Source organism: Cibotium barometz, chromosome 49 (genome assembly GCF_041138505.1).
Source record: "Cibotium barometz isolate CiBa-2024 chromosome 49, ASM4113850v1, whole genome shotgun sequence".
Classification (NCBI taxonomy): Eukaryota; Viridiplantae; Streptophyta; class Polypodiopsida; order Cyatheales; family Cibotiaceae; genus Cibotium; species Cibotium barometz.
This window is the reverse complement of record NC_141094.1, coordinates 26,394,208-26,404,234: the sequence shown is the minus strand read 5'-3', so window position 1 is coordinate 26,404,234 and position 10,027 is coordinate 26,394,208. Positions and strand designations below refer to the sequence as shown.

General features: G+C 40.7%; 1 protein-coding gene across 2 annotated transcripts; it reads right to left on the bottom strand.

Annotated features, from left to right (window-relative positions):
* Window positions 1-756: 756 nt before the first annotated feature.
* LOC147610439 (uncharacterized) lies at window positions 757-1,805 on the bottom strand. 2 transcript variants are annotated; one of them, XM_086786471.1, is made up of 3 exons: window positions 1,608-1,805; window positions 1,282-1,387; window positions 757-1,053 (listed from the first exon to the last, which is right to left on the bottom strand). In XM_086786471.1, the coding sequence occupies exons 1-3, from the start codon at window positions 1,692-1,694 to the stop codon at window positions 944-946; spliced, it is 303 nt and encodes a 100-aa protein (XP_086642597.1). In that variant the 5' UTR covers window positions 1,695-1,805; the 3' UTR covers window positions 757-943. The 2 variants fall into 2 exon arrangements, with proteins under 2 accessions (XP_086642597.1, XP_086642599.1); XM_086786473.1 differs by having other exon boundaries at window positions 1,282-1,351.
* Window positions 1,806-10,027: the final 8,222 nt, after the last annotated feature.

Sequence of the window (10,027 nt, the reverse complement as noted above, 5' to 3'; positions counted from 1 at the left end):
TTTTATGGATAAGATGAGCTAATTACTCACTAATAGATCTTTAATCTTGCTAATTATGATGTTAAATGATAATATTGAGATGACATTGGATCTGATACCATGTTAATAGAAGTGGATTTGAAGAGAGTATGAGTGCATAGACATAGGAAATGAGAGCTATGGTGGATGGAAGAAGATATAATTAAAGCATAATGTTGACACTAATGAAGATAACCAAGATATAAACTAGAGCTAATCACATACTTAAATTTTTGCATTGTGAGAATGAGTTTGCTACATTCATTTATAGCTCTCATAGAGCTCCCATTCACATGTTCCATACACCTTTGTGCCATCCATGTGTTCATAAATGCCCACATGCCTTGCCCACTCTTGCACTTTCCATGTGCCTACTTTTTGACCATTGACTCACTTTTAAATTCATCCATTCACATTTCCTAATAACCTTAACTTACATCCCTTCAAATTTCATATCATCCTAGGCTCCATCTACCTTACTCCCACATACATGTGCCCCATACATGACATGATGGGCACCACATTTCAACAGTGCATAATAATTCATATGCTAGAATTAGAAGAGATAAATTCTTAGCTATGATATTTGATAAATGCTTTTTTCCCAAATAGCTTCAAGAAAAGGGAAAACGAGGTCCTTACATTTTCCCTAAACATAAAGACCCTTACAACGTTGTAAAAGATTAAGGATGTTCTAGTGTGTATCATTCCATCAAGAGTGAAAGCACTTGGAAGACCTTGTAACATCAATCAATCAAAGATCATTTTAAATTGATTCAAGCATAGATGTGATCAAGGGGTGTAAGTATACAATAAAAGGCGTTTCCAACAAATCTTGAGCATTTGCATCATCCTGTGCATAGCAGTAGAGCCTTGCCTCATCGTCTTCAACCATGCAAAGAGTTGTTACTGCTCTAATGAGTCATCATGTGTTTGTTGAGAAGATGCATTGGTCGTGGTTTGATGATGATCTTGATAATAGTCGGAAGTAGGCAGTGAAAAACTCAGTGTTGGCCTTCTCAAGCTCGTTCCAAACTGTCTCAATGAAGCGCATTTGTCACTTGTTAAATAATCATAAATAATTGCAGGTTATGTGTTTAAGATATTTCTTGTTAGATCTCGACACGACACCCGTGCTTGTGTCCAGTATCAGCAGCCACAATCTCAACCCCATTATTGCCCCATGAGGTAAGTGTAAAAGAATACGTGTGCCTTGCTCTGTTATTTTTATGCTTTGTCAGTAACTCCCTCGGCCATAATTACCTGTTCTCGTAACGGCCGGCTGTACCCCAGCATGCTGGTCTAGGGACGCAACGCACTCTTCCCGATCCATCTGAAATAAGAGACACTTCTCTATGAGGTGCTGGACCTGGTGGATCAAAAGAAAACACCCATGCAATTAACGATGATTACTTAGACACGTCTAATTATCACCAAATCACCTAAGAAGATATTTAATTTGATTAAGATGAGGCTAAGTTGATTAAGATATTATGGCAATCAACGATTAGCAACCCAGACCAAAATGGAACGTTCTCACTGGGAGCAGGCTAGCAGCGAATCAAGATTAAGCGCGTTGGGATGCTTACCGTGTGTATGTAGGCGGGGGAGATGGGATCTCCGGAGAGGGGGTGAGGGAGAGCTGAATTCTCCTGATGCAGCTCCGGTAGCGACATGCTGTAGGGGAGGGTCTTTCGGGGGAGCAGAAGCTCTCTGTGTGGAAGAAGGGATGGCTTTCTTTTCTGTTTGTGTGGTGTTGTTAAGGAAGAAGGGATGGCTTTCTTTTCTCTCTCACAGAGACGCGCACAGGCTGACGGACGGAAGAACAAAGATGGCCGCACACTTCACTCGTGTAGTGGGTTATTCCCTCGTACGAGGCGGAGCTCGTCCGGACCAAATTGCCTCACATGCCATGTATGAAATCTTGCTTCCAAGTTGCAAGCCCAAGGCATTCATCCTACCATGCATGTCCCCCCGTAGAGTTTCTGGGTTTGGTGTATGTACGACTTGGAACAATTAATATAACTAAATATTATTGGTCCCCCCAAAAAAAAAACAAGCACCCCTCGACCCTCTCCCTAATAGGGAAAAACACAATTTGTCCCCAACCAGTCAAAATAAGGCGGGATCGATCTTTATCTAGGCCATTTGCCTTCACACATCAATCATTTTTATAGCCAAAATTCTCAAACTCTTAGCTTGTATTCTCGAGGCACACCGGCTTCTTTCCATTTGAGTGGTGAGAAATACACTAAAGTATGATTTTTTTTCTGACAATGAATCCTCTTGCTCCCAAATGTCACCCCTAAGTTCTAATCTCACTTGGTTAGGCATATCTTTTTTACTTTTGCTCTCCAAGTTCCAAATTTCAACTTGTAAGTACCTTCTCCTTACTCAACTTACAAGTGCCCCCAAATGTCACCTCTAAGTTCTAACTCGCTTGGTCAAACATATTTTCTACTTTTGGTCTCAAAGTACCAAATTTCAACTTATATGTTCCACACTCAGCTTACAAGTGCCCTCTTCACACTAAGTTCCTATAGGTTGTCTTCACTTTGAAAGAACAATGGGGTCAAAATTGATTACATGATTAGGAATTTAGTGTGTTTAAACTCTATTATTCATATTTTTCTAGATCGACTATGGAGTTATTATGCAAGTTTTTAATGCACAACATGCCGAAAAGAATGAAAATGCTAGCCATCTAAAGTTGGCATTTGTTGTGCCCAATAGCCCCATCATAGAAGAGGATCTCCTCCCTTCACTCTATCAACTTTTTAGCAAAAATTACCCTAGTATCTTTGAAGTTAAAGTGATCATGCGATCTCATGAAATCAAGATTCTAACCATCCTTGCTAAGATTTGCCAACACAATCACTTGCAAAAAATGATTTACATAGCATTCTTGTTTCTACACATAGAGTATCATAGATAAAGTAATTTCTTTAACGGGCAAGGTGGAGAAGAATCACCATTCAATTATCTCAAACGTGAGTCAATTTATCATTTATGGTTTAGATAAATAATGATTTCTATACTCCTCTTGTTGTGTCGAGTACTCCAAAAATTCTCACATACATGGAAACCTTAATCAACAAGATATGGATGTCACATCCTCTTGTTTATAATAAAGATAATGAGTGACCTTGTACATCCTAAGTACTAGTGGTCACATGGAGTTTAAATATTCTACTGGGTTCTAGAGGTAGTATGCTTTTTATTTAATGGCATTGTACACCTTACATTTTTCCATGATACAAAGCAAGGAAAACTATTAAATAGAAATATTATTTACATCAACTAAGGTACTAGACCCACGTATGACTTTTTAAATTCTCCCCATATTAACAATTGTAAGTAGCATGCTCCTAGCTGTTACAGTTACAACACATGTTTAAAGCTCTTCAAAAAATGAGTTTGGTTGCCTCAAGTCGAATCAGCTTTTGTAGTGTGCTATAGATTGCTCCCCAAACTTAAGTTGTTGTAGGCTTCCCAAATGTTGCCAATAAAAATTACTCTAATACATGCAATGCTTCCATTACTGCTGCATGATTTTTGTACTCCCTTTTTTATTGTCAATCACTTAAGAATTTTAGTGTGTATTGTACACGCAAAAACCTAAATTAGTAATACATGTATCCATATCACATCCTCTTGTTTTGGATATGTATAGTGAACTTGTACATCCTTGGTACAAAAATAGTAGAGGTCACATGGAGCTTAAATATTATATTATTTTTTAGAGAAAGTAGTTTTAAACTAAAGACATTGTACATTCGGTAGTCGGCACCCAAGGGGATCTATGAAAAAAATGTACGATGTCACGTGAGTTCAATACGTCGAGTTCAATAGGATAACTTTTTAAAATTAGGGTCAATAAAAAATTTACATTGATAGCTATCTTTTTCATTAGTACGAATTCATTTAACTCACATTATGAGTGTTAAACATTCATTTAAAAAGATTGTATAGACAAATGATATGTATGGAGGCATACTCTTTAGTGTCTCATGTACGCATATGATATGGGGGTTTTCTTAAGAGTGAGGCCCCCTTGAATCAGTGCATTAAGTTGCTCTCTTTCTAATGATAAAGATGGCTTGAATATATTGACTCCTTACTTTCTAATTATTCAATCCTTGATACTCCTTTAGTATTATTAATAGGGATACTCCATGGTCAAGAAACAGTTGACGAGCATTATCTTACCAAGTTGGTTGCACTACAACAAACAAAGAGCACAACAGTGTAAAGAGCCGTAAAAATATAAAAGAATCTATATATGGAAAAAAACATTGACATGGCTATAAGCACAACTAAGCACATAGCTAGAACCTCGCGGCTAGAACCATGCAATTAACTGCACATATAATCACATGCACACAGTAGCCTGTATACCCACTTATTTTAATGTGCACATAACCACATAAATAGCCATGCGTAGATATAGCCGTGGACTATCTGCAATAAAAACACAAGGACAGAATGGGTGAGAGATGTGGGGACATGTCCCACATCTCTCCCCCAATCTATCCTTTTTTATTTTAATCACATTATTTAAACACTAATTATTCACATTTTCTCAGGAACACTTAAAACATAAAAAATAATTACAATAAAATAATTTCATGGATTATATTGCAAATTACATACATAGTTCCAAATTACATAAGGTGTTCATGTCTATTACCCCTAAATCCTAAACTACATTTTGATGAGCTCATTGCACCAAATCGACAAGCTCATTAGTGGAAGTGATTAGATGATTCTCCCTTCATTGTGTAATAGCTTTAGAAAGCTTCTCTTGCACTTTGTTAATGCCACCTTGAGTGCACCCACCATGCTCTTGTGTGCCACAAAAAAAATCTGCAACATACTTCTTTCCTATGAAGAGCAGTGTAGTGTGCATCTTCACACTATTTTGGTATGTGAGCAATAATAACATGTCATTAACTATCTTTATTAATGTTTTGGGTCTAGCCATTGAATATAAACCTACACAATTTAATTACTTTGATTAATCATTGTACACACTTACTCAACATATGCGCTAATGTATACATTTACTCAACATATACACTAATGTACACGCTTAAGCCTTATGCATAATGTATTACATTTAATTCATAACTGTAATGCATTAAGTGTAAGCATAAGCGTTCGGGTTCTCATCATCATCACACTAAATTCTTTCCACTTTGTTCTCCCTATCTTTATTGTCCTTTTTTTGGTTAATGAGATTTAAAATGCTTGCAATATCATGTAGAAAAAATAATGTATTGAGCCATATGCATTAGCATAAAGCTTTATGCATTAAGCCCTTATGCACAAGCTTAAGCTTTATGCATAAAGCCCTTATGCTTAAGCCTCTATGCACAAGGCTTAAACATTATGCTTAAGCCTTATACATAGAGGCTTAATGTTTAAGCCTAGAAGCTTTATGAATAAATCTAGAAACTTTATGCATAAAGGCTTCATACATAGAGCCATAATGCATAGGGGTGGTTGCAAGATGAGGGTACTCACTTTCGTTCACTCTCTCTAAAATTGGGACATCCACGCATCTCGAGCGGGGTACCTCGATCGTGATATCGCCATCAATTAAAACACGACATGTGCCTCCCAAGCCTAAAGCGACATATCTCGAACGAGGTACCAACTAATGCCACGCTAGCAGGTCCGAGTTTCCAGTCATCATCCATGTCACCAGTCACCGCCACCACACTATCTCGATCGAGATATTCATGCCACTCCGATCCACACCAATGCCATGGTGTATCCCCCTAGACACACCACTCAAATGTACATTCAGCCTATTTGACCAGTCCATCTCCACCGTCCACATATCTCGAACGAGATATTGAAATAAAATCTCGACCATTGAAATGCCTCGTTCGAGGTATAGAGATGCAATCTCATCCATCCACATATCTCGTTCAAGGTATAGAGATGAAATCAAGACCGGTTTAAAAACCTTGAACGAGGTTCATCTACAAAATCCGACCCGTCCATTCACGCACATTTGAAGATGCAATCCCAGCCGTTTAAATATCTCGATCGATGTATTAAATGAATCTCGATCGTCAAAAGTCACTGAAGGAAATGGTTCCATTGTGACAGTGAATGTTAGCTTGATTTTTGTGGATCCAATCCATTCCAAGGATTTTGCCAAAAACTCCCAAAGGTAAGACTCTGAACTGGCAGGCAGTTACATTCCCATCTAGATTAAACTGAATACAATCTGTCTCATGGGGTGAGTGAAAAGAATCTTCCCACTGGCCAATTCAACTTGCATAGGTTTCCCTGATTTCTGTTCTAAGACTAGCTGGTAATGACTTAAAATCTAAGCCGTCCATGTGCCTTGAACGAGATACTGAATTCAAATCTCAGTCGTCGATCCTTCACCAACCCTAAAATTAAGTGCGTATCTTGGTCGTTTGTCTCACTAACCCTAAAATCTGGAGCGTACATCTTGCAAACCGTAAAGTGCATGATGCCACTGAACCTCGTTTGAGGTTATAAAACCGAAAAAGTTTTTTTTTTGCCTCATTGTCAGAAATCGTTTTCACTCTCCTTACTCTCTTCATTTGGATTAGCATTAATGGACCCATTAGCATTGTTTTATAGCTTCATTAGTGCTACTTAGCACTAAGCATTTGGACCTTTCACATTGGACCTTTGTGTTAGGCTTAGGTTTTAGCATGGAGTCATGTGAGGAGGGCCACAAACAGCAGGGCCCCTCGTCTATTGTGGACCTCATCGTGGAGATAGACCGCGAGTTAGCGGCAGCTATCTGTAGGAGTGCTAGAGACACACCGTCTACATTACATATCGTGGAAGACTTGGAGGCGATGCTATCATTCCTTCGTAGCCTTTACGATATTGTTTATGTAGATGAGTGGATAGCCCACCATCGCACTACTCCTATGTCACATGGCCTGACATATCATCAGGTCTGTGATCTTGGTCCAATTAGGGATGGAGCCTACTTAGATCTTTTCCTCAATAGCAGTGGGATGAGGCCTAGGGCGGGTAAGCCCCTTACTATTTCGCGGTGTTCGCATCCTCGTATGGCGGCACATATCTATAGTCGATATGTTGCCCCATATGGGAGGATGCCGAACAACCGCCAGATTCCCATATACTTCGCGCAAAGCAAGTATATGTGAAGTTTGTCTTAGGGGAGGAGGTGGATTACACTAGGCATTGGCCTAGTGGTGGTGCTAGCCAAGGCCATCTCCAGGACAACCAGGGTAGGTGGCCTCCACCAACCCTCGTGTGTAGCTATCTCACCCAGGTTGGCATCGACGTACGGAGTACCACGGAGAGCATCCAGCACGTGGTGCGCTTGGTCTCACGATCGATACCGACGACAGATGTCGAGGTATTTACACATTTATTACTTAAGTTTTTTTAGTCATTTATTTACATGTTTATATGTACTTTTTTATATTTTTAGATGAGCGGCATGGTTGATTGTGTCACGTAGGGTCCCACACCTACCACTGAGAGACTCACAGGAGTTGGTAAAGGAGGTGAGAGCGGAGATCGACCGCCTTAGAGCTGCATTGCAGATGACAGAGGTAGCTACTGTAGAGGCACGGCATGCGAGAGAGTTTTCTCTTGTACGTAAAAGATTTATAATTAAGGTCCTAAGTTATAAATTTCTTTAAGTAATACCTAATGAGAGAGACATCAATTATTTTAATGCTTTGCTTTTTGCATAGGCTCCATCTGAGAGGTAGAGATTTCTAGAGCTGAGGCACAGCAACACATGATTATGGAGCAGATTGCACAACATAGGGCAGAGCAGTTGATGCTGCATGTTCGGGAGTGCCGCAGATCCTCAGACATGATAGTGCCCTACTTGCCTTTATATCCACGGCCTGTTAGAGAGGTTTTTCGACGACTTTTCCCTCAGGATGCACCACCATTCCTCCGTGATGCTTGCTGCGCTCTCTGTATCAAGGACATTGACAGTACTGGTGGATATGCTCTGTGATGTGGACAGTTTTTCCATTTGTCTTGCATCAGCCACTAGGAGCTAGGATGCTTCTCAGCATGTCCCTCTTGCCACGCACGTGTCGACCTAGCGACATATAGAGTTTTGGGCATTGACGATCTTCACCCACGCTTTGCTCAAGGAGATTCTAGGACTGGCAGGCCTCTTGATTTTACCTCAGCTATTGACTTGGGACTCGACTCCGCATCAATGTGACAGAGATCAGGAGCCTGAGGTGCCTCTAGAGTTTGAGTGGAGTGCAAATGAGTTTGATGCATACTAGAGAGTCCTTCAGGAGAGCCACATCACAATATATGAGCATGTGGGTGGTGCTGGTCCTAGTGGCACTCGGGTGATGGTGCTAGCAGCAGTGCTGCTTCTCTCAACGTGTCCTTACAGTAGAGGAGCTTACACGTGCAGAGTGGCAGACACGTACCATTTTTTATTTGTAAATTTTGGGTTTACAGACAAAGAAGTCTTGCAGTAGCACGACGTAGAGAGAGGGAGAGGGTTCATTAGGAACTCAATGGAGTCTTCTTGGGCCCTTTTATTTGGCAGTTTAAGGGAGTCAAACCTTTTCTCTTAAGAAGAAACATTTTCTAATTTGAAGCTTCAAAACGGCTACTTTATTCGAATTTGAATTTGGGGGGAAAAATGGAATTTAAAATCTAGCGGATAAAACCATATCATGTAACATATCTATGGAAAGCTCTTGATGCGTAGATCACGGATCTGTAATCTCCGCTCAGATCGGAGCTTGTATGTAGAAGTTATGGAGGTCCGAAAATTGTAAAATTGCCCCTCCCCCCTTTTTGGGGAAAAAAGTGCACCCTTTGACCACTCTTACACCTCTCTTACAAACCAATGGTTTTTGCTTACATGGCGGGCTCCTATTTGTCAAAAAGTTAAACGTTTCCATAACCTCATGGCAAATTAAAGGGCCCAAGAAGACTCCATTGAGTTCCTAATGTATAGCAGCTTATGGGACTCGTGAGCTCCCGAGTACACCGGCACTAGCTCATGATCCTACCTTTGAGGCAAACCTCCCCATAGATATTCGACAACCCTGGCAGCTAGCACAGCCTCCTCAACGTGCATAGCAGCCTCGACATGCACGTCGACCACCAGTCAGAGATGACGATTTTGATTGGATTGCCGTTGATAGTGACTAAACTTAGACTAGCTGGGCTAGCTCACTTACATTGTACTTAGATTTATGGGCAGTCACCAGGGATTTCATTAACGTCTTCACAATTTCGTGATCACGTTAACAAAACCTATTGTTAACATATTAAAACTTGTGATCACATTGTATATTCACATGACCTGAGAAATGACCTGCCGGAACCCACTATTCCAGTAACACCTCCGGGCTTCTACTATTCCCGGCGGGCCCGCCGGGGTATGATGTTTTCCCGGCGGGCCCGCCGGGAAAGGTAAAAGCCCGGCGGGCCCGCCAGGAAAAAGAAAGAACACCGGCGGGGTATTATTCTGTATATAAACACTGCCCGACACCCGTCGTACAACTTTTGGGAAGATAGTCCTTGTTTTGGGGGCGTGATATCTCTCCTCAAAGTACTTGTGGAGCTCTCGAGTTGCTAGAAGTGTCCTCTTGGGAAGAACGTCCTTATTTTAGGGGCTGTCGTCTTTCCTTGTAGGCACTCCTAAGGCTATTGGGCCACTCGTCCTTAGTTCTTTGAACTGGGGGCAGGGTGTGGTTCGTAGCTAATACTTGCGGAGATTTAGGGACAAATTTGGAGTCATTCAGCTTTGCATTTGAGCCACGTACGTAATCTACCTCATTCTGCTTTATGAATGGTTTGATGGAGCCAAGAGTCCTGCTTAGGGGCTTGTATTGGTTCTTGATACTTGATATAGTTTAGAGTAGACAAGGGTCTATTGTCCTATACTAGAGTATTGGGCAAGCATAGATCTTTGATTTTTTTTGTGAATGTTAGAGAAGGTCTATTGTCCTATACTAGAGTATTGGGCAAGCATAGATCTTTG

Excerpts from the sequence above, each read along its gene's own strand:
- LOC147610439 (XM_086786471.1), bottom strand. The coding sequence starts at position 1,694 with ATGTCGCTACCGGAGCTGCATCAGGAGAATTCAGCTCTCCCTCACCCC. Across the intron at positions 1,388-1,607 it reads CCCCCGCCTACATACACACG|GTCCAGCACCTCATAGAGAA; the intron begins GTAAGCATCCCA and ends TTGATCCACCAG. Across the intron at positions 1,054-1,281 it reads GCCGGCCGTTACGAGAACAG|TTTGGAACGAGCTTGAGAAG; the intron begins GTAATTATGGCC and ends TCATTGAGACAG.